Source organism: Salmo salar, chromosome ssa23 (assembly GCF_905237065.1).
Source record: "Salmo salar chromosome ssa23, Ssal_v3.1, whole genome shotgun sequence".
Classification (NCBI taxonomy): domain Eukaryota; kingdom Metazoa; phylum Chordata; class Actinopteri; order Salmoniformes; family Salmonidae; genus Salmo; species Salmo salar.
The window spans coordinates 40,800,196-40,825,569 of record NC_059464.1 but is presented as its reverse complement, the minus strand read 5'-3'; the positions used below and the strand labels follow the sequence as shown (position 1 = coordinate 40,825,569).

The 25,374-nt window shown below is 44.9% G+C and overlaps 1 protein-coding gene across 5 annotated transcripts in view; it reads right to left on the bottom strand.

The window, feature by feature from the left end:
- Window positions 1-25,374, bottom strand: part of LOC106584624 (pleckstrin homology domain-containing family A member 7) — a 188,514-nt gene that overhangs the window by 115,245 nt on the left and 47,895 nt on the right. Inside the window, exon 1 of one of the 5 annotated variants that reach the window (XM_045706213.1) lies at window positions 16,525-16,616. The exons of the other annotated variants lie outside the window; for them this stretch is intronic. Coding sequence (XP_045562169.1) covers window positions 16,525-16,601 — 77 coding nt within the window. The 5' untranslated portion in view covers window positions 16,602-16,616. Of the gene's footprint in view, window positions 1-16,524; window positions 16,617-25,374 lie in introns of those variants that run through there. 5 annotated transcript variants of the gene reach the window in all.

Sequence of the window (25,374 nt, the reverse complement as noted above, 5' to 3'; positions counted from 1 at the left end):
AGTGAAAGACAGAATAACAACAACAAAAATCCAGAAAATTGCATATCAAAAATGTTATAAATTGATTTGCATTTTAATGAGGGAAATAAGTATTTGACCCCTCTGCAAAACATGACTTAGTATTTGGTGGCAAAACCCTCGTTGGCAATCACAGAGGTCAGACGTTTCTTGTAGTTGGCCACCAGGATTGCACACATTTCAAGAGGGATTTTGTCCCACTCCTCTTTGCAGATCTTCTCCAAGTCATTAAGGTTTCGAGGCTGCCGTTTGGCAACTCGAACCGTCAGCTCCCGCCACAGATTTTCTATGGGATTAAGATCTGGAGACTGGCGAGGCCACTCCAGGACCTTAATGTGCTTCTTCTTGAGCCACTCCTTTGTTGCCTTGGCGGTGTGTTTTGGGTCATTGTCATGCTGGAATACCCATTCACGACTCATTTTCAATGCCCTGGCTGAGGGAAGGAGGTTCTCACCCAAGATTTGACGGTACATGGCCCCGTCCATCGTCCCTTTGATGCGGTGAAGTTGTCATGTCCCCTTAGCAGAAAAACACCCCCTTAGCATAATGTTTCCACATCCATGTTTGACGGTGGGGATGGTGCTCTTGGGGTCATAGGCAGCATTCCTCCTCCTCCAAACACGGCGAGTTGAGTTGATGCCAAAGAGCTCCATTTTGGTCTCATCTGACCACAACACTTTCACCAGTTGTCCTCTGAATAATTTAGATGTTCATTGGCAAACTTCAGACAGGCATGTATATGTGCTTTCTTGAGCAGGGGGACCTTGCGTGCGCTGCAGGATTTCAGTCCTTCACGGCGTAGTGTGTTACCAATTGTTTTCTTGGTGACTATGGTCCCAGCTGCCTTGAGATCATTGACAAGATCCTCCCGTGTAGTTCTGGGCTGATTCCTCACCATTCTCATGATCATTGTAACTCCACGAGGTGAGATCTTGCATGGAGCCCCAGGCCGAGGGAGATTGACAGTTCTTTTGTGTTTCTTCCATTTGCGAATAATCGCACCAACTGTTGTCACCTTCTCACCAAGCTGCTTGGCGATGGTCTTGTAGACCATTCCAGCCTGGTATAGGTCTACAATCTTGTCCCTGACATCCTTGGAGAGCTCTTTGGTCTTGGCCATGGTGGAGAGTTTGTAATCTGATTGATTGCTTCTGTGGACAGGTGACTTTTATACAGCTAACAAACTGAGATTAGGAGCACTCCCTTTAAGAGTGTGCTCCTAATCTCAGCTCGTTATCTGTATAAAAGACACATGGGAGCCAGAAATCTTTCTGATTGAGAGGGGGTCAAATACTTATTTCCCTCATTAATATGCAAATCAATGTATAATATTTTTGACATGCGTTTTTCTGGATTTTTGTTGTTGTTATTCTGTCTCTAACTGTTCAAATAAACCTACCATTAAAATTATAGACTGATCATTTCTTTATCAGTGGGCAAACGTACAAAATCGGCAGGGGATCAAATACTTTTTTCCCTCACTGTACATTACATCAAGATGGCAAGATGCAGTAGATGGTATAGCGTACAGTATATACATATGTGATGAGCAATGTAGGGTATGAGAACATTATATAAAGTGGCATTGTTTAAAGTGGCTAGTGATACATTTAATCACATCAGATGGCAAGATGCAGTAGATGGTATAGCGTACAGTATATACATAAGAGATGAGTAAAGTAGGGTAAGTAAACATTATATAAAGTGGCTAGTGATAAATTGATTACATCAATTTTTCCATTATTAAAGGGGGGTGGAGTTGAGTCAGTATGTTGGCAGCAGCCGCTCAATGTTAGCGATGGCTGTTTAACAGTCTGATGGCCTTGTGATTGAAAAACAGCTTCTGTCTCTCAGTCCCCGCTTTGATGCACCTGTACTGACCTCGCCTTCTGGATGATAGCGGGGTGAACAGGCAGTGGCTCGGGTGGTTGATGTCCTTGATGATTTTTTTGGCCTTCCTGTGACATCGGGTGGTTTAGGTGTCCTGGAGGGCAAGTAGTTTGCACCCGGTGATGCGCTGTGCAGACCTCACTACCCTCTGGAGAGCCTTCCGGTTATGGGCGGAGCAGCTGCCGTACCAGGCGGTGATACAGCCCGACAGGATGCTCTCGATTGTGCATCTGTAAAAGTTTGTGAGTGTTTTTGGTGACAAGCCAAATTTCTTTAGCCTCCTGAGGTTGAAAAGGCGCCGCTGCGCATTCTTCACCACGCTGTCTGTGTGGGTGGACCATTTCAGTTTGTCCGTGATGTGTACGCCGAGGAACTAAAAACTCTCCACCCTCTCCACTACTGTCCCGTCAATGTAGATAGGAGGCTGCTCCCTCTGCTGTTTCCTGAAGTCCACGATCATCTCCTTTGTTTTGTTGACATTGAGTGTGAGGTTATTTTCCTGACACCACACTCAGAGGGCCCTCACCACCTCCCTGTAGGCCGTCTCGTCGTTGTTGGTAATCAAGCCTACCACCGTAGTGTCATCTGCAAACTTGATGATTGAGCTGGAGGCGTAAATGGCCACGCAGTCATGGGTGAACAGGGAGTACAGTAGAGGGCTGAGAACGCACCATTGTGGGGACCCAGTGTTGAGGATCAGCGGAGTGGAGATGTTGTTACCTACCCTCACCACCTGGGGGCGGCCCGTCAGAAGTCCAGGACCCAGTTGTACAGGGCGGGGTCGCTTAATGACGAGTTTGGAGGGTACTATGGTGTTAAATGCTGAGCTGTAATCAATGAACAGCATTCTTACATAGGTATTCCTCTTGTCCAGATGGGTTAGGGCAGTGTGCAGTGTGATGGCGATTGCGTCGTCTGTGGACCTATTGTGGCGGTCAGCAAATTGGAGTGGGTCTAGGGTGTCGGGTAGGGTGGAGGTGATATGGTCCTTGACTAGTCTCTCAAAGCACTTCATGATGACGGAAGTGAGTGCTACAGGGCGGTAGTCATTTAGCTCAGTTACCTTAGCTTTCTTGGGAACAAGAACAATGGTGGCCCTCTTGAAGCATGTGGGGACAGCAGACTGGGATAAGGATTGATTGAATATGTCTGTAAACACACCAGCCAGCAAGTCTGCGCATGCTCTGAGGACGCGGCCGGGGATGCCGTCTGGGCCTGCAGCCTTGCGAGGGTTAACACGTTTAAATGTTTTACTCACGTTGGCTACAGTGAAGGAGAGCCCGCAGGTTTTGGTAGCGGTCCGTGTCAGTGGCACTGTATTGTCCTCAAAGCGAGCAAAAAACATGTTTAGTCTGTCTGGGAGCAAGGCATCGTGATCCGCGACGGGGCTGGTTTTTCTTTTGTAGTCCGTGATTGACTGTAGACCCTGCCACGTACCTCTCGTGTCTGAGCCGTTGAATTGCGACTCCACTTTGTCTCTGTACTGACGCTTAGCTTGTTTGATTGCCTTGCGGAGGGAACAGCTATACTGTATTCGGTCATGTTTCCGGTCACCTCGCCCTGATTAAAAGCAGTGGTTCGCACGTTCAGTTTTGCGCGAATGCTGCCATCAATCCACGGTTTCTGTCTGGGGAATGTTTTAATAGACGCTGTGGGTACAACACTACCGATGCACTTGTTGATGAACTCGCACACCGAATCAGCATATTCGTCAATGTTGTTGTTCGCCGCAATGCGGAACATATCCCAGTCCACGTGATCGAAGCAATCTTGAAGCGTGGAATCCGATTGGTCAGACCAGCGTTGAACAGACCTGAGGGCGGGAGCTTCCTGTTTTAGTTTCTGTCTATAGGCTGGGAGCAACAAAATGGAGTCGTGGTCAGCTTTTCCGAAGGGATGACGGGGGAGGGCCTTATATGCGTCGCAGAAGTTAGAATAACAGTGGTCTAGGGTGTTGCTACCCCTGGTAGCACAATCGATATGCTGTGGCTCAGTTGGTAGAGCATGGTATTTGCAACGCCAGCATGGTGTGTGCAACGCCAGGGTTGTGGGTTCGATTCCCACGGGGGGGCCAGTACAATTTTTTTTTTTTATTAAAATAATGCATGAAATGAAAATGTATGAAATGTATGCATTCACTACTGTAAGTCGCTCTGGATAAGAGCGTCTGCTAAATTACTCAAATGTAAATAGAATCTGGGGAGCCTTGTTTTCAGATTAGCCTTGTTAAAATCCCCGGCTACAATAAATGCAGCCTCAGGATATGTGGTTTCCAGTTTACATAGAGTCCAATGAAGTTCTTTCAGGGCTGTCGGGGTTTCTGCTTGGGGGCGATATACACGACTGTGATTATGATCGAAGAGAATTCTCTTGGTAGATAATGCGGTCGGCATTTGATAGTGAGGAATTCTAAGTCAGGTGAACAAAAGGACTTGAGTTCCTGTATATTGATATGATCACACCACGTCTTGTTAATCATAAGGCATACACCCCCGTTCTTCTTCTTACCAGAGAAATGTTTGTTTCTTTTGGCGCGATGCGTGAAGAAACTGGGTGGCTGTACCGACTCAGATAGCGTGTCTCGAGTGAGCCATGTTTCCGTGAAACAAAGAACGTTACAGTCTCTGATGTCTCTCTGGAATGCTACCCTTGCTCGGATTTCATCTACCTTGTTGTCAAGAGACTGGACATTGGCGAGTAGTATGCTCTGGAGCGGTGCGTGATGTGCCCCGCCTACGGAGCCTGACTAGAACCCCGCACCATCTGCCCCTACGGCGTCGTTGTTTTGGGTTGCCGGCTGGGATCCGTTCCATTGTCCTGGGTGGTAGTCCGAACAGAGGATCCGCTTCGGGAAAGTCGTATTTCTGGTCGTAATGTTGGTGAGTTGACGTTGCTCTTATATCCAATAGTTCCTCCCGAATGTATGTAATAAAACCTAAGATTACCTGGGGTAACAATGTAAGAAATAACACATAAAAAAAACAAGTACTGCATAGTTTCCTAGGAACGCGAAGCGAGACAGCCATCTCTGTCGGAAGTACTCTCCAACTCCTCTCTCCCTCTTCCTCTCCAACCCCTCCATCCATCTCTCTTCCTCTATCCAACCCCTCCCTCCCTCTCTCTCTCTCTCTTCCTCTCCAACCCCTCCCTCCTCCATCCCTCTCTCTCTTCCTCTCCAACCCGTCCCTCCCTCTCTCTTCCTCTCCAACCCTCTCTCTCTCTCTTCCTCTCCAACCCCTCCCTCCCTCTCTTCCTTCCTCTCCAACCCCTCCATCCCTCTCTCTCTTCCTCTCCAACCCCTCCATCCCTCTCTTCCTTCCTCTCCAACCCCTCCATCAGACAGGGTTATGAGGCAGTGTTCAGAATTCATTGCTGCTGTGCAGAGAGGCTGCAAAGAGGCTGGTGGATTGTGATACTCAAGCCCTGATGAGATGCTCAACCTGCGTCTCAAATAGCATCCTATTACCTATATAATGTAGTACTTTTGACCAGGGACCATGGGGCTCTGGTTAAAAGAAGTGCACTATATAGGGAAAATGATGCCATTTGGGATGCAATCTCTGTCTTTACTGGGACTCGTTAAGGTGACATCAGGAAAAATATGCTTTTTTAATCAATCCCCCTATATACAACAACTGAACTGCATCTTACGTCTCAGCTGCCAATCAGCGACGCCACTGGGCCAGCTGTGGCTTTTTGTTTTCCTCCTCTCCAAAAGGTGCTCTGGGACATTTGTTGCCATGGCGATCGTCGATGTGGCCGTACATACGGATGGATGGTCCACTTTTTTACGTGACATAATTGATGTCTTCAATTACAATAAACAAGAGCCTTGGGGAGCAGTGATATTGAAAAGTGCCATTTTAGTGAAAGAGGGGGTAGAAGTGTTAACTACTACATATACTCTGCTTCCTCCAAACAGGTCTAAGTCACAGTATAAACACGGTATAAACAGCCGACCGGCTGGGCCCGGCCTCCCGCTGACTGGAGAGCAGGGTTTCAGTCTGGAGAGACAGAGCATGTTAAATCACTGACAACTTTACCATCCCTTCCACATTCTCATAAGCTCTTCAGGTCCCCTGTTGGGCCCTAGAGTGTACGTGTACCACTCGAGTCATGTGTGCCTGTGAGAATCTGACTAGCGGAGGCCGCCAGTGTCCGGTCTGGAGCGAAGTGACAAACTCTGTCAAATCAAAGTTTATTTGTCACGTGCACTGAATACAACAGGTGTAGACCTTACAGTGAAATGCTTACTTACAGGCCCTAACCAACAGTGCAACAAAGGTATTAGGTGAACAATAGGTAGGTAAAGAAATAAAACAACAGTAAAAAGAGAGGCTATAAAAGTAGCGAGGCTATAAAAGTAGCGAGGCTACATACAGACACCGGTTAGTCAGGCTGATTGAGGTAGTATGTACATGTAGATATGGTTAAAGTGACTATGCATATATGATGAACAGAGAGTAGCAATAGTGTAAAAAGAGGGGTTGGTGGGTGGTGGGACACAATGCAGATAGCCCGGTTAGCCAATGTGCGGGAGCACTGGTTGGTCGGGACAATTGAGGTAGTATGTACATGAATGTATAGTTAAAGTGACTTTGCATATGAGATAAACAGAGAGTAGCAGCAGTGTAAAAAAAAAGGAAAAAAAAGAGGTGTTGGGGGGGCACACAATGCAAATAGTCCAGGTAGCCATTTGATTACCTGTTCAGGAGTCTTATGGCTTCGGGGTAAAAACTGTTGAGAAGCCTTTTTGTCCTTGACTTGGCACTCCAGTACCGCTTGACATGCGGTAGTAGAGAGAATAGTCTATGACTGGGGTGGCCCTGGTGTAGAGGTCCTGAATGGCAGGCAGCTTAGCCCCAGTGATGTACTGGGCCGTACACACTACCCTCTGTAGTGCCTTGCGGTCAGAGGCCGAGCAATTGCCGTACCAGGCAGTGATGCAACCAGTCAGGATGCTCTCGATGTTGCAGCTGTAGAACCTTTTGAGGATCTCAGGACCCATGCCAAATCTTTTCAGTTTCCTGAGGGGGAATAGGCTTTGTCGTGCCCTCTTCACGACTGTATTGGTGTGTTTGGACCATGATAGTTTGTTGTTGATGTGGACACCAAAGGAACTTGAAGCTCTCAACCCGCTCCACTATAGCCCCATCAATGAGAATGGGGGCGTGCTCGGTCCTCCTTTTCCTGTAGTTCACAATCATCTCCTTAGTATTGATTACGTTGAGGGATAGGTTGTTATTCTGGAACCACCCGGCCAGGTCTCTGACCACCTCCCTATAGGCTCTCTCGTCGTTGTCGGTGATCAGGCCTACCACTGTTGTGTCGTCAGCAAACGTAATGATGGTGTTGGAGTCGTGCCTGGCCATGCAGTCGTGGGTGAACAGGGAGTAGAGGAGGGGACTGAGCACGCACCCTTGAGGAGCTCCAGTGTTGAGGATCAGCGTGGCAGATTTGTTGCTACCTATCCTCACCACCTGGGGACAGCCCGTCAGGAAGTCCAGGATCCAGTTGCAGAGGGAGGTGTTTAGTCCCAGGATCCTTCGCTTAGTGATGAGCTTTGAGGGTACTATGGTGTTGAACGCTGAGCTGTAGTCAATGAATAGCATTCTCACATAAGTGTTAGTGGTGCATAAGCCCTAGCGGTGCCAAAAGCCCTTGTCTGCCCTAGAATGTCTATGTAAATTACAAATCACCAGAATGGCCAAACATGTTTATTTTTTTACGGACATTTTGGCCTCTAAAATGTGTTTATTATGAACAGGTTCGATCCCCACGGTGAATTATTTTAAAGTTAACTTGAAATCATCATATTTCATAAAACAGTGATCCATTCTGACTACTACATTTGTCATCATACAGGACCACGTGCCGACACAGACCAATCACGGGCCGGCAGGCTACTATGCACGCATCTCTCAGACAGGATGAAAACGACTACGTCGACCACGATCCTTTGGTAGTTACGTCCACTTTCACCATGAACCGTAGCTATTTTTTGGTGCAATTCAGCAATATAGTGCGCTTCAAATTGTTCTGGCTTAATGCCGGTAGTTTTCCAAAGGAATATGTGGATGACGTCAGCGCTATCCCCATCCATTGGTTTTAATGGCCAACAACGTCTCTTCCCTTCGCTAGCAGTGGAAGCAAACTCAAACATTGAAAAACAACCTAACTTGTGAACAAAACAATGTAAATATCCAAGAAACACAAGGATAAAGTCTCACTTTAGTAGTTAGACCAACTTTTGCCTGTGTGGATTGCTTCTAAAAACAAATCTTTCAACCCTTCATTCACAGTGCACACAGCCACCCAGCCAGGCAGTGCACACAGCTCCCCAGCCAGGCAGTGCACACAGCTCCCCAGCCAGGCAGTGCACACAGCTCCCCAGCCAGGCAGTGCACACAGCCACCCAGCCAGGCAGTGCACACAGCCACCCAGCCAGGCAGTGTTGACGTGCGAGTTGGGATAGCTATAATGTTAGGATACTTACTTACTTTATTTAACCGTTATTTAACTAGGCAAGACAGTTAAGAACAAATTCTTATTTACAATGACGGCTTACCCCAGCCAAACCCTTAAAATATACTTAAGTATCAAAATTAAAAGTATAAATCCTTTCACATTCCTTATATTAAGCAAACCAGACCGCACAATTTTTTATTTATTTTTATTTACTGATTGCCAGGAGCACACTCCAACACTCAGACATAATTTACAAACAAAGCATGTGTTTAGTGAGTTCGCCAGATCAGAGGCAGTAGAGATGACCAGGGATGTTCTCTGTTTAGTGAGTCCTCCAGATCAGAGGCAGTAGGGACGACCAGGGATGTTCTCTGTTTAGTGTGTCCTCCAGATCAGAGGCAGTAGGGATGACCAGGGATGTTCTCTGTTTAGTGAGTCCGCCAGATCAGAAGCAGTAGGGATGACCAGGGATGTTCTCTGTTTAGTGAGTCCTCCAGATCAGAGGCAGTAGGGAAGACCAGGGATGTTCTCTGTTTAGTGAGTCCTCCAGATCAGAGGCAGTAGGGATGACCAGGGATGTTCTCTGTTTAGTGAGTCCTCCAGATCAGAGGCAGTAGGGATGACCAGGGATGTGCTCTGTTTAGTGAGTCCGCCAGATCAGAGGCAGTAGGGATGACCAGGGATGTGCTCTGTTTAGTGAGTCCGCCAGATCAGAGGCAGTAGAGATGACCAGGGATGTTCTCTGTTTAGTGAGTCCGCCAGATCAGAGGCAGTAGTGATGACCAGGGATGTTCTCTGTTTAGTGAGTCCTCCAGATCAGAGGCAGTAGGGATGACCAGGGATGTTCTCTGTTTAGTGAGTCCGCCAGATCAGAGGCAGTAGTGATGACCAGGGATGTTCTCTGTTTAGTGAGTCCTCCAGATCAGAGGCAGTAGGGATGACCAGGGATGTTCTCTGTTTAGTGAGTCCTCCAGATCAGAGGCAGTAGGGACGACCAGGGATGTTCTCTGTTTAGTGTGTCCTCCAGATCAGAGGCAGTACGGATGACCAGGGATGTTCTCTGTTTAGTGAGTCCTCCAGATCAGAGGCAGTAGGGATGACCAGGGATGTTCTCTGTTTAGTGAGTCCTCCAGATCAGAGGCAGTAGGGATGACCAGGGATGTTCTCTGTTTAGTGAGTCCTCCAGATCAGAGGCAGTAGGGACGACCAGGGATGTTCTCTGTTTAGTGAGTCCGCCAGATCAGAAGCAGTAGGGATGACCAGGGATGTTCTCTGTTTAGTGAGTCCTCCAGATCAGAGGCAGTAGGGAAGACCAGGGATGTTCTCTGTTTAGTGAGTCCTCCAGATCAGAGGCAGTAGGGATGACCAGGGATGTTCTCTGTTTAGTGTGTCCACCAGATCAGAGGCAGTAGGGACGACCAGGGATGTTCTCTGTTTAGTGAGTCCGCCAGATCAGAGGCAGTAGGGATGTGTGAGAATTTGACTATTTTATTGTCCTTCTAAGCATTCAAAATGTAAGTACTTTTGGGTGTCAGGGAAAATGTATGGAGTAAAAAGTACATTATTTTCTTTAGGAATGTAGTGAAGTAAAAGTAAACAAAAACATTAAAGTACAGATACCCCAAAAACCTACTTTAGTAGTACTTTACATCACTGCATTCATCCGTACACACAAAGAGCCTTTCAGTCCTTAGTGGTTGTTTAACTAACTTACTTAGTTGAACCCTTAGGTGAAGCTGGGGGAGACGTCAGGTGGCAAGGCATCTAAACTGACCCAGGACCAGCCAGTGGAGATTGAACTGCCCTGAGCCAAGTGGAAAAGCATTAGTGATCAGCCTAGCAGAAGAGCACTTAGACTGACCTAGGATCTGTTATCGTGAACGGCCTAGTGGAACATTGACTGTCCCAGGCCAGTACAAGTTGGAGTGAAAGTGTATAGCAAGATTTATAGCTACCTCTCCACTAGAGACTGAGGAAACAGAAGTAGGAAATAAAATGCTGCATTGTGTTACACGTGTCCAGCAGGGTCATGTACCATATTGCTCACCCCTTGATAAGAACAACACACCATATGCCATTGGCTATTAAAAAGAGAGCTATACTCAGCAATAACAGGCAGAGAGAATCTGGAGGCAGAGAAAGAGAGGGAGGGAGGGGTGTGTGTGTGCGCATGTGAGTGAGATAAAGAAATAAAACCATCTGAAAGAGAGAGACCCAAACTGCCCCCGTGAGACTAAAACTGAGCTATTGTCAGGGTTGTGGACGTGGCAGAGGTGGGGATCCGTGGCAGGGAGTGGATGTGCACTGGGGGGGAGACAGACAGACAGACAGACAGACAGACAGACAGACAGACAGACAGACAGACAGACAGACAGACAGACAGACAGACAGACAGACAGACAGACAGACAGACAGACAGACAGACAGACAGACAGACAGACAGACAGCTTGGACTTATACTATGGGTCAGCAACAGGCGGGCTGCGGGCCAAAACCAGGCTCCCCAATGTTTTTAGTTAAAAAAATATATATATAAAAAAATACTGTAAAATGACCAGGAATTCAACAACAAATATGTTTAAATTATGAAATCTGTTCAGAAGTATTACAACAAATAAAAGAGACGTGAACGTGTGTCAATGTAATGAAGGTATGAAATTATTGTTCTTTTCCAATACAATCTCTTTTTGGGCTTAGTTGTGGTCAATTTGCAGTATACAAATTGCTATATTTATATTCCGGCCCCCTGACCATTCACCCAGACAAACATCGGCCCCCGGGTGAATCTATATACTTGCTTACCCCTGGCTTATAATGAGAAACAGCAGTCTCCTAAGGAGATGTGTGTGTGATCTACCTGTTAAGATCTACCTGTTAAGATCTACGCAGGTCACAAACACTGGTCACGTCACCTGGCAACACGACTGAGCTTATGACTTCATCTCCAAAAAGGACATGCACACACACACACACACACACACACACACACACACAAAGAGAGCGACTGATAACGGCGCAGCCAATCACACACCAGGTGTCCATTAATCACAATCTTGCTATTCTTTTCATGTAAATGTCACCCTGTTAATAATCAAACCATGATCTACCTTGTAGTCATTGAGCAGATGCTCTTATCCAGAACAACTTACAGGAGCAATAAGTGCCTTGCTCAAGGGCACATCAACAGATGTTTCACCTAGCCGGCTCAGGGATTGGAACCAGCGAACTTTCGGGCTACTGGCCCAACACTCTTAACCGCTAGGCTACCTGCCACCGATCTGATATACCATTACCCTGCAACATTTCTCCTCCCACTCTAACTGCAATACAAAATCACCAGATCAGGCTTTTAATGTAGGCAATATCAAAGTAATATCCATGCTAATCTTGAATAAGATTACAACAGCGTTCACCCCATCTTTGAATTTAACCAATCAGATCAGGGTGTGCTTATCGCTTCGCTGTAATGACTTTGCTGGTTTGCTCCATAACTCCAATTCATCTGTATTAATAAAGAAAAGTAATTAGGACAAATCGCTAGTCGGACTGTGGAATATGTGAACAGAGACGAGCTGTTGTCATTGCAGCACAACCCATGGAGTATCAGAATGTGTGCATACAAAGACGCATTATGCCCAAAAATGCAAGAGGGGGAGCACTGGAGTCCAGGCTACCCACAGAGGCCGTGAGGACAATTGGTTTAGTTGCTGTTCCGGCCTACTCCTGATTCACTGTCTCTGCTGGGTTGGGATAGAGAGAGTTTGTCTCGTCTCTACTGGGTTGGGATGGAGAGAGTTTGTCTGGTCTCTACTGGGTTGGGATAGAGAGAGTTTGTCTCGTCTCTGCTGGGTTGGGATAGAGAGAGTTTGTCTCGTCTCTACTGGGTTGGGATAGAGAGAGTTTGTCTCGTCTCTACTGGGTTGGGATGGAGAGAGTTTGTCTGGTCTCTACTGGGTTGGGATAGAGAGAGTTTGTCTCGTCTCTACTGGGTTGGGATAGAGAGAGTTTGTCTCGTCTCTGCTGGGTTGGGATAGAGAGAGTTTGTCTCGTCTCTACTGGGTTGGGATAGAGAGAGTTTGTCTCGTCTCTGCTGGGTTGGGATAGAGAGAGTTTGTCTGGTCTCTGCTGGGTTGGGATAGAGAGAGTTTGGTGTAAGAAGCATTGAAGGGATTTGTTTAGGCTATCTTGTTTGGAAAAACAAGTTAGGACGGCGGTGTCGAACAGCACCATAGCCTGGGTGCCAGTGTTTCTGTTGCATTCAACAACTCTCACACACACACACGTGCATGCAGTCATGTTGAAGCGGTCTCGCTCCCTCCCATCAGATCACATTGGTTTGTCCCACTCCTATTGACAAATACCAGTGTGCCCGGTCTATTTCCCAGTAGAGGGATTGGCTTGAGTGGCGTTGGCTTTCACCTCTTAGAGATCCTATTGTGGATTCTTTGATTGCACACAAAGCCGTTACAGATTAGGCTGAGATTACAGAGGCGGTGCCCACGCGGTCCACGGACAGTGTCTGAAGTAATGTGAGACCTACAGCATTCCCTTACACAGAACTGAAAAGTGTTCACACACAGACACACACACACAGACACACACACACACACACACACACACACACACACACACACACACACACACACAGAGATACAATGCCTGCAGAACTGCCTCAAAGACCCAGGCAACTTCCAAAAGTCGCAGGAAAGCTCAGGTCAGAATTACTCCGTAGAGGGAAGCAACCCTTTCTGCTTTAGACATAGTGAGTGTGCTGCTATCCCACATGCAATAGATTGACAGCTTGCTCAGGTGTGAAAAGACCACACACACAAGTCTTCTACACACTTTCATGACTCAGCTCACCATCGCGAGACTTGATTTCCGGGAACGCGCAAGCAGACCAGGGCGCGGTTTGGGATTTGAAAAGTAAACAATTCTTCCTTCGTTATTAATGTTCTAAAAATCTAAAAAAAGGCACATCCTACAGTAGTTGAGCCAATGTCTTAAGTATTTGAACATGTTATCACGCCAACCTTGTGAAGGGAACACGTTTTCATTTGTCAAAAACAACTTTATATATACTGAACAAAAATATGAACGCAACATGCAAAGTGTTAGTCCCATGTTTCATGCGTTGAAATAAAAGATCCCAGAAATGTTCTATATGCACAAAAATCATATTTCTCTCAAATTCTGTGCACAAATTTGGTTATATCCTTGTTGGTGAGCATTCCTCCTTTGCCAAGATAATCCATCCACCTGACAATTGTGGCATATCAAGAAGCTGATTAAACAGCATGATCATTATTACACAGGTGCACCTTGTGCTGGGGGTGTAAGGTCACTCTAAAATTTGCAGTTGTCACACAACAAAATGCCACAGATGTCTCACGTTTTGAGGGAGTGTGCAATTGGCATGCTGAATGCAGGAATGTCCAACAGAGCTGTTGCCAGAGAATGTAATGTTAATTTCTCTACCATAAGCCGCCTCCAACGTCATTTTAGAGAATTTGGTAGTACGTCCAACTGGCCTCACAACCGCAGACCACATGTAACCATGCCAGCCCAGAACCTCCCCATCCGGCTTCTTCACCTGCGGGATTGTCTGAAACCAGCCACCCGGACAGCTGATGAAACTGAGTTTGAACAACCAAAGAAGGTCTGCACAAAACGTCTCAGGGAAGCTCATCTGTGTGCTCGTCGTCCTCACCTGGTCTTGACCTGACTGCAGTTTGGCTCGTAGTGGTTGTGGGGTTATGGTACGGGCAGGCATAAGCTTTTCACCTTGTTGGCTCAGGTATTCAAACCAACAACCTTTCGGTTATGGGCCCAACGCTCTAACTGCTAGGCTGCCTACCGCCCTGGAAGCCTTGAGAAAGCTCACAACAAATCTCTCGCTGACAGTGCAACTAGCCACACCTCACAACACAGCAACTGGTATTTGACTCAAACAACCACTATGAAAAGCTACATGGGCCATTCTCTAGTAGTTCCTACCTGCTGAGACCTACCATGGAGCACATACTCTGCACACAGTTGGTTAGCATCTTAAATCCTCTCCTTTCGTAGCTACTGGAACAGATAACAACGGACTTCGGTCCTTTTTATACCAACGTTGTTCCTTCAACAGGCTTGCTGGTGCAGTAAAGTCCAAGCGAGAAGATACGGAGAAAGAAGATCCAGCAACTTGGGGATGATGTGGGCATCCAAGAACATAATGTCTAGAGAACATTGAGTCGAAGGAAGAGGAACATTTCAAACAGACTGAGATGGGAAGGAAAAGAGGGGATGGGGGAGGAGAGAAGAGTTCACAGCTGGGTTAATGTAGTAGATCCTCTCTGATCATCGCTGATCCTCTCAATCCCAATGTAGCCTGGCACAGACGTAATGAAACTGAAGTCTGGTACCAAAGATTACATTCATAGTCAGTCACAACAGCTTTCGGGACTTTTTTTTTGGCCTCCCACGTGTTGTGAACTCGGGAGTCTCAGAGTTTCTTGTTCCTCTGCAAATTGAGGAGAGGAGAGAACAACGTGGTTTTTAAATCTGTATTACACATCTTCAATTATTTTAATATTGAGTCACACTTAAATACATTTTCCTAACTAACGGTCAGAGTCAGGAAGATATTCAGGCAATGGCAACATGTCAAGTCAAAATAGTTAAGGCTATCACTGTTCAGGAGGAGCAACGAGGCGAGATTAGCAGGCTATCACAGTTCAGGAGGAGCGACGAGGCGAGATTAGCAGGCTATCACAGTTCAGGAGGAGCGACGAGGCGAGATTAGCAGGCTATCACAGTTCAGGAGGAGCGACGAGGCGAGATTAGCAGGCTATCACAGTTCAGGAGGAGCGACGAGGCGAGATTAGCAGGCTATCACAGTTCAGGAGAAGCGACGAGGCGAGATTAGCAGGCTATCACAGTTCAGGAGGAGCGACGAGGCGAGATTAGCAGGCTATCACAGTTCAGGAGGAGCGACGAGGCGAGATTAGCAGGCTATCACAGTTCAGGAGGAGCGACGAGGTGAGATTAGCAGGCTATCACAGTTCAGGAGGAGCGACGAGGCGAGATTAGCAGGCTATCACAGTTCAGGAGGAGCGACGAGGCGAGATTAGCAGGCTATCACAGTTCAGGAGGAGCGACGAGGCGAGATTAGCAGGCTATCACAGTTCAGGAGGAGCGACGAGGCGAGATTAGCAGGCTATCACAGTTCAGGAGGAGCGACGAGGCGAGATTAGCAGGCTATCACAGTTCAGGAGGAGCGACGAGGCGAGATTAGCAGGCTATCACAGTTCAGGAGGAGCAACGAGGCGAGATTAGCAGGCTATCACAGTTCAGGAGGAGCAACGAGGCGAGATTAGCAGGCTATCACAGTTCAGGAGGAGCGACGAGGCGAGATTAGCAGGCTATCACAGTTCAGGAGGAGCGACGAGGCGAGATTAGCAGGCTATCACAGTTCAGGAGGAGCAACGAGGCGAGATTAGCAGGCTATCACAGTGACTTTGTGGTTTAGACATGAGATAGTGAATGGATAGGGTGATCCCCTGGCTTTCTGGTTAATCGTGTTTTGCATCATATTGGCTAGCAGGTCAGGGATATGCCATTGTTATTAAGGTGTGTGTGTGTGTGTGTGTGTGTGTGTGTGTGTGTGTGTGTCAGAAGGATGAGCAGAGGCTCCCAGACAATCTGCTCCCTCCACATTCCTGCTGTGCTGTGACACCTAGCCCAATCCATTTACAGTGCTGAGACCATGGGCTGCTGACAGAGCACACACACACACACACACACACACACACACACACACACACACACACAACTAAAGAATACAAAACAAACACACACCAGCATTGAAACCAAATACTAAATTCTATACTATGCCACTGTATCTTAGGCCAATGCCACTCTGACATATATGCATGTATATTCTCAATCCATTCCTTACTAAGATTTACATGTATTTTGGGTACATGTTGTGAAACTGTTAGATATTACTTGTTAGATATTACTGCACTGTCAGAGCTAGAAGCACAAGCATTTCGCTACACCAGCAATATCATCTGCTAAACACATGTATGTGACCAATAAATTTGATTTGATTTTCAACACACAACCAACATACAGATAAATGTGTACATAAGATACACTCACCTCATGTCTCCATGCGACTGGATTACCCGCCCAAACAACTGAGACTTTTCCTCAAACAGCGAGTGACACTCTGTCATTTGAATGTAAACAGAGAGAGTGAGAAGGGGTGGAGTCTATCGGTGTCACCGTCCGCTTTATTGACAGGTGAGGAAATGATTAACCCGAGTCAGCCAGGTCCCAGCTCACATTACTTTCACTGAATACACAAAAGTGAACCAGAGATTTCTTCCGCCTGCATATCCCCATGAGATTATCTATAGTATAGTGTTCAAGATGTGAGTCAGATTTCTACCAATGGGATCGTAACCATAGGCTGTGTCCCAAATGGCACCCTATTCCCTATATAGGACACTACTTGACAAAGCTAGGTGGTTGGATGGTGCTGTACTATTCATCCCAGAAATGACCTGGTAGTCTGAGCTCTGACAATAAAGTTCTACAAACAGTATATCCACTACACTTAAAGATACAGCGGCTACTGGGCAGGTTTTAGGGCTAATCCCACAAATGAAGATTGAATTGAAACACAAATTGTCTCATTACATTTCTCTCAGAGCCAGACGGAATCTGGGAGGACAAAAACTCCTTAAACTTCCAGACATTATTTGAGATTATTAATGCCTGTGGCATTAATTAAAATACAATTAAATACTGTTATTAGCTAGTTGTATTAAATATGGGAACAACAGCTGCGATTGTAAGGTATTAAAATAAAAGTCCCTGCTATTACATAAATATAACGGTGGTGATATGAAATTCTCATGTCTACAGAGAATAAAGATTGACATCTGACAGAAGAGGTGTGTGTTTCAAGTTTCAATGTCACGTGCACAAGTACAGTGAAATGCCTTTCTTGCAAACTCAAATCCCAACAATGCAGTAATCAATATCAATGTAGTACTAAAAATAACTTAAGGTAGAACAAAAACACAAATAAAATTAGAAGAAATAAGAAGCACACAAGTAGTAAGTAAGTAAGTCAGTTTTAATACCATATTTACAATGTGCAGGGATACTGGACTGATAGAGGTAGACACAGTGGCTTGCAAAAGTATTCACCACCCCTTGGCATTTTTCCTATTTTGTTGCTTTATAACCTGGAATTTAAATGTATTTTTAGGGGTGCTTTACACAACATGCCTAACACTGAACATGCAAAATATGTTTTATTGTGAAACAAACAAGAAATAAGACAAAAAAAGTTCTAATTTACAACTGCGACCTGGCCAAGATAAAGCATTGAGTGTGCATAACTATTCACACCCCCAAAGTCAATACTTTGTAGAGCCACCTTTGCAGCAATTACAGCTGCAAGTCTCTTGGGGTATGTCTCTATAAGCTTGGCACATCTAGCCACTGGGATTTTTGCCCATGCTTCAAGGCAAAACTGCTCCAGCTCCTTCAAGTTGGATAGGTTCCGCTGGTGTATAGCAATCTTTAAATCATACCACAGATTCTCAGTTGGATTGAGGTCTGGGCTTTGACTAGGCCATTCCAAGACATTTAAATGTTTCCCCTTAAACCACTCGAGTGTTGCTTTAGCAGTATGCTTAGGGTCATTGTCCTGCTGGAAGGTGAACCTCCGTCCCAGTCTCAAATCTCTGGAAGACTGAAACAGGTTTCCCTCAAGAATTTCTCTGTATTTAGTGCCATCCATCATTCCTTCTATTCTAACCAGTTTCCCAGTCCCTGCCAATGGAAAAACATCCTCACAGCATGATGCTGCCACCCATGCTTCACTGTGGGGATGTTGTTCTCGGGGTGATGTGAGGTGTTGGGTTTGTGCCAGACATAGCGTTTTCATTGATGGCCAAAAAGCTAAATTTTAGTCTCATCTGACCAGAGTACCTTCTTCCATATGTTTGGGGAGTCTCCCCACATGCCTTTTGGCGAACACCAAACGTGTTTGCTTATTTTTTCCTTTATTAAGCAATGGCTTTTTTCTGGCCACTCTTCTGTAAAGCCCAGCTCTGTGGAGAGTACGGCTTAAAGTGGTCCTATGGACAGATACTCCAATCTCCGCTGTGGAGCTTTGCAGCTCCTTCAGGATTATCTTTGCTCTCTTTGTTGCCTCTCTGATTAATGTCCTCCTTGATGGGTCTGTGAGTATTGGTGGGCAGCCCACTCTTGGCAGGTTTGTTGTGGTGCAATATTCTTTACATTTTTTAATAATGGATTTAATGGTGCTCCGTGAGATGTTCAAAGATTCGGATATTTTTTTTTAATAACCTAACCCTGATATGTACTTCTCCACAACTTTGTCCCTGACCTGTTTGGAGAGCTCCTTGGTCTTCATGGTGCCGCTTGCTTGGTGGTGCCCCTTGCTAAGTGGTGTTGCAGACTCTGGGGCCTTTCAGAACAGGTGTATATATACACTGAGATCATGTGACAGATCATGTGACACTTAAATAAAGTCCACCTGTGTGCAATCTAACTAATTATGTGACTTCTGAAGGTAATTGGTTGCATCAGATCTTATTTAGGGCTTCATAGCAAAGGGAGTGAATACATATGAACGCACCCGTTTGTATTTTTATATATAAAAAAATAAAAGTCATTTTTTTCATTTCACTTCACCAATTTGGACTATTTTGTGTATGACCATTACATGAAATCCAAATAAAAATGTATTTCAATTACAGGTTGTAATGCAACAAAATAGGAAAAATGCCAAGGGGGATGAATACTTTTGCAAGGCACTGTATAGGAGTAAGGTGACAGGGATACTGGAGTGATGGAGGTAGACATGTAGAGTTGAAGTCAGAAGTTTACATACACCTTAGTCAAAAACATTTACTCAGTTTTCACAATTCCTGACATTTAATTCCTAGTAAACATTCACTGTCTTAGGTCCGTTAGGATCACCACTTTATTTTAAGAATGTGAAATGTCAGAATAATATTAGAGAGAATGATTTATTTCAGCTTTTATTTCTTTCATCACATTCCCAGTGGATCAGAAGTTTACATACACTCAATTAGTATTTGGTAGCATTGCCTTTAAATTGCTTAACTTGGGTCAAACGTTTCGGGTAGCCTTCCACAAGAATCCCACAATAAGTTGGGTGAAATTTGGCCCATTCCTCCTGACAGAGCTGGTGTAACAGAGTCAGGTTTGTAGGCCTCCTTGCTCGCACACGCTTTTTCAGTTCTGCCCACAAATTTCCTATAGGTTTGAGGTCAGGGCTTTGTGATGGCCACTCCAATAACTTGACTTTTTGTCCTTAAGCCATTTTGCCACAACTTTGGAAGTATGCTTGGGGTCATTGTCCATTTGGAAGACCCATTTGCGACCAAGCTTTAACTTCCTGACTGATGTCTTGAGATGTTGCTTCAATATATCCACAAAATCTTCCACCCTCATGATTCCATCTATTTTGTGAAGTGCACCAGTCACTCCTGCAGCAAAGCACCCCCACAACATGATGCTGCCACCCCTGTGCTTCACGGTTGGGATGGTGTTCTTCGGCTTGCAAGCCTCCCCATTTTTCCTCCAAATATAACGATGGTCATTATGGCCAAACAGGTCTATTTTTGTTTCATCAGACCAGAGGACATTTCTCCAAAAATATGATCTTTGTCCCCATGTGAAGTTGCAAACCGTAGTTTGGCTTTTTTAAGGTGGTTTTGGAGCAGTGGCTTCTTCCATGCTGAGCGGCCTTTCAGGCTTTGACGATATAGGACTCGTTTTACTGTGGATATAGATACTTTTGTACCGGTTTCCTCCAGCATCTTCACAAGGTCCTTTGCTATTGTTCTGGGATTGATTTGCACTTTTCGCACCAAAGTACATTCATCTCCTGAGCGGTATGACGTCTGCATGGTCCCATGGTGTTTATACTTGCGTACTATTGTTTGTTCAGATGAACGTGGTACCTTCAGGTGTTTGGAAATTGCTCCCAAGGATGAATCAGACTTGTGGAGGTCTACAATTTTTTTCTGAGGTCTTGGCTGATTTCTTTGCTTTTCCCATGATGTCAAGCAGAGAGGCACTGAGTTTGAAGGTAGGCCTTGAAATACATCCACAGGTACACCTCCAATTCACTCAAACAATGTCAATTAGCCTATCAGAAGCTTCTAAAGCCATGTCATAATTTTCTGGAATTTTCCAAGCTGTTTAAAGGCACAGTTAACTTAGTGTATGTAAACTTCTGACCCACTGGAATTTAGATACAGTGAATTATAAGTGAAATAATCTGTCTGTAAACTATTGTTGGGAAAATGACTTGTGTCATGCACAAAGTAGATGTCCTAACCGACTTGCCAAAACTATAGTTTAACAAGAAATTTGTGGAGTGGTTGAAAAACGAGTCTTAACCTGTTGGGGCTAGGGGGCAGTATTTGCACGGCCGAATAAAAAACGTACCCGATTTAATCTGGTTACTACTCCTGCCCAGTAACTAGAATATGCATATAATTATTGGCTTTGGATAGAAAACACCCTAAAGTTTCTAAAACTGTTTGAATGGTGTCTGAGTATAACAGAACTCATTTGGCAGGCCAAAACCTGAGAAGATTCCTTACAGGAAGTGGCCTGTCTGACCATTTCTTGCCCTCCTTGATCATCTCTAACAAATACAGGGGATCTCTGGCATGACGTGACACTTCCTACAGCTCCCATGGGCTCTCAGAAGGCGGGAAAAAGCTGAACGATGTAATTCCATCCCCAGACTAAAACACATTAGCGCGTTTGGCAAGTGCTCTATCAGAGGGCCATTAGACTGAGGCTCGTGCATGAGGGGATAGCATGCTTTTACTTTCACTCTCTTTGTAATAAAAACTATTTCCCGGTCGGAATATTATCGCTTTTTTACGAGAAAAATGGCATAAAAATTGATTTTAAACAGCGGTTGACATGCTTCGAAGTACGGTAATGGAATATTTCGATTTTTTTTGTCACGAAATGCGCCATGCTCGTCACCCTTATTTACCCTTTCGGATAGTGTCTAGAACGCACGAACAAAACGCCGCTGTTTGGATATAACAATGGATTATTTGGGACCAAACCAACATTTGTTATTGAAGTAGAAGTCCTGGGAGTGCATTCTGACGAAGAACAGCAAAGGTAATAACATTTTTCTTATAGTAAATCTGACTTTGGTGAGTGCTAAACTTGCTGGGTGTCTAAATAGCTAGCCCTGTGATGCCGGGCTATCTACTGAGAATATTGCAAAATGTGCTTTCACCGAAAAGCTATTTTAAAATCGGACATAGCGAGTGCATAGAGGAGTTCTGTATCTATAATTCTTAAAATAATTGTTATGTTTTTTGTGAACGTTTATCGTGAGTAATTTAGTAAATTCACCGGCAGTGTTCGGTGGGAATGCTAGTCACATGCTAGTCACATGCTAATGTAAAAAGCTGGTTTTTGATATAAATATGAACTTGATTGAACAAAACATGCATGTATTGTATAACATAATGTCCTAGGGTTGTCATCTGATGAAGATCATCAAAGGTTAGTGCTGCATTTAGCTGTGGTTTGGGTTTATGTGACATTATATGCTAGCTTGAAAAATGGGTGTCTGATTATTTCTGGCTGGGTACTCTGCTGACATAATCTAATGTTTTGCTTTCGTTGTAAAGCCTTTTTGAAATCGGACAATGTGGTTAGATCAACGAGAGTCTTGTCTTTAAAATGGTGTAAAATAGTCATATGTTTGAAAAATTGAAGTTTTTGCATTTTTGAGGTATTTGAATATCGCGCCACGGGATTACACTGGCTGTTGAGTAGGTGGGACGCAAGCGTCCCACGCAAGCGTCCCACGCAAGCGTCCCACCTAGCCCATAGAGGTTAATGACTCCAACCTAAGTGTATGTAAACTTCCGACTTCAACTGTATAGGAGTAAGGTGACTAGGCATCAGGATATATGATAAATGGAGTCGTAGCAGCAGTATATGATTATTGCATTTGAGTGTGTGTGTGTGTGTGTGTGCGCGTGTATAGATTCAGTATAAATGTGTATGCATTTTGTGTGTGTCAGCAAATTAAGTGTGTGTGTGAGCGTGTAGAGTCCTGTGAGTGTGCAAAATCTAAAATCAAATACAAAGGTCAACTCAGATAGTCCGTGTAGCCATTTTATTAGCTATTTAGTTAGCTAGCCATTTTGTTAGCCATTGTGAGCCTAAGTTGAAAAATGTAGTCACACAAAGACATTTAGGAGCACAATTAAAAATATTTAAGGTAATAAAGTTATAATCCTTAATTTTTCTAGGCACACTGGTGCTTCTAAATTCAAATTCCAGGTCGCACCGCAAAATATTTAGGCACATATGCAAGCAAAATGGTCGCACTGTCGAGACCCGATCCACTGGTACCGCTTGCCGTGTGGAAGCAGGGAGAACATTCTATGGCTTGGGTGGCTGGAGTCTAACAATTGTCTGGGCCTTCCATTCACACCGCATGACAGAGGTCCTGGATGGCAGGGAGCTTGGCCCCAGTGATGTACTAGGCTGTCCGCACCACCCTCTGTAGCGCCATGCGATCAAGCAGTGATGCAGCCAGTCAAGATGCTCTCTGCTGTATAACTTTGTGAGGATTTGAGGGCCGATGCCAAGCATTTTCAACCTTCTGAGGGGAGGTTGTGTGTATGTGTGTGTGTGTTTGTGTCGGTCTTTTGATGGTGTTCATTGGAGAGCAGGGCACATCTACAACAGTGTGATAAATGTAATAATGTCATTACTGCTGGAGGGGGATGGAGCCCCAGTGACGACATCTCAGCCTCTTTCACTGATACTTCTATTGGAAGAATAGAATATTTCACTAATACGAGGAGGAGACGCTCTCATTACCTAAAAAAGATCCCAATCTCTCCATCAAACCTGGGAATGAGATTGTGCAATTATTCAGATCCTCTGCGGAGTGAAACTGTGCTAAAATGAGGAGGCAACAGTGACGCTATGAGAAAGCATTACATGTAATTTAGAGTACTAGCCATTCTGAACCACCAGCCTTAAGCCAAAGAGCAAGCCTCTGTAACACTACCGTCAACCAGGATTCATTAACACATCATGGAATTTCCATGGGAATTCCAAATCAATGTGGGTGACAAATATAAACCGCCATAAGTGTTACAAATATTAACACATTACTATAAACACTTACAAATTGTCCCAGCCCACTATTTTAAAGACATCCCAGAGTCAACATGTAATTTGAGCCCTTCCTAAACCAGTCCTTCCAGCCATTCAATAACTAATTTCACAGCATTGAGACATTGACCAAACTAACCAGCCTGTTCACCTTGGGTGTATTCATTATGCAGATTCTGTTGGAAAACGTTTTACAACAGAAACCATTTACTCCAAATGCTCTTTAACATGACGTAGAAGCTGTTGGGTTCTTAAACGGAAGTTGTAGTTCATTTGAATTCTATGCTTCCGCGCATTGCCACTCCGATCTGAAAAGTCTGCAGTGTTTGGCACAAGCTGCACATCTAAATGATAAATTCTTCAGTGCTCTAAAGTCGAGTGAAAAGTTTTGCAACAGAAACCGTTTACTCCAAATGCTGAAACCGTTTACTTCAAATGACGTTGAGTTCTGTTTTGTTCTGAAACGTTCAGTCGCATCTCTTCAAAACAAATAACCGACTGGAAGAGTTGGAAGGAACCCCGGGGACTTCACTCAACTTTAGAGCATGGAAGAATTTATCAGTGTCTCCTGACCCCTGTCTCAGCCTCCAGTATTTATGCTGCAGTAGTTTATGTGTCGGGGGGCTAGGGTCAGTCTTATATCTGGAGTATTTCTCCTGTCTTATCCGGTGTCCTGTGTGAATTTAAGTATGCTCTCTCTTTCTCTCTCTCGGAGGACCAGAGCCCTAGGACCATGCCTCAGGACTAACTGGCATGATGACTCCTTGCTGTCCCCAGTCCACTTGGCCGTGCTGCTGCTCCAGTTTCAACTGTTCTGCCTGCTGCTGTGGAACCCTGACCTGTTCACCGGACGTGCTACCGGTCCCAGACCTGCTGTTTTCAACTCTCTAGAGACAGCAGGAGCGGTAGAGATGCTCTCAATGATCGGCTATGAAAAGCCAACTGATGTTTACTCTTGAGGTGCTGACTTGTTGCAACCTCGACAACTACTGATTATTATTATTTGACCATGCTGGTCATTTATGAACATTTGAACATCTTAGCCATGTTCTGTTATAATCTCCACCCGGTACAGCCAGAAGAGGACTGGCCACCCCATATAGCCTGGTTCCTTTCTAGGTTTCTTCCTAGGTTTTGGCCTTTCTAGGGAGTTTTTCCTAGACACCGTGCTTCTACACCTGCATTGCTTGCTGTTTGGGGTTTTAGGCTGGGTTTCTGTACAGCACTTTGAGATATCAGCTGATGTAAGAAGGGCTATATAAATACATTTGATTAGATCATTTAGATGTGCAGCTGAATACATCCTTGGTTCTATTCCACGACATACGCAAAACCTCCTAAACTTCAGTTAGCCAGGAACCCAATGTGCAGGGATACACCCAATCTCAACCAGAGTGTTGTACTAGCATCATTGTTTCTTCCAAATGTGTTTAACCCTTAGGGGGAAAAAAGCATATTCAGAAAACCTCTGCAAAAGCTAAACCACTCTGGTAAACTACAATTGCATTGAGATTGCTTGGCGACCATGTCAGATCCCATAATGTAGCAGCGACAGTTCCGTGACTTTTTCCACAAAAAAATTGCATTACAGGCTGAATTTAAAAAGGGTTACATTTAGATGTTGTGTCACTGGCCTACACACAATACCCCATAATGTACATTTTGACAAATTAATTACAAATGAAAAGCTGAAATGTCTTGAGTCAATATGTATTCAACCCCTTTGTTACGGCGAGCCTAAATAAGTTCAGGAGTAAA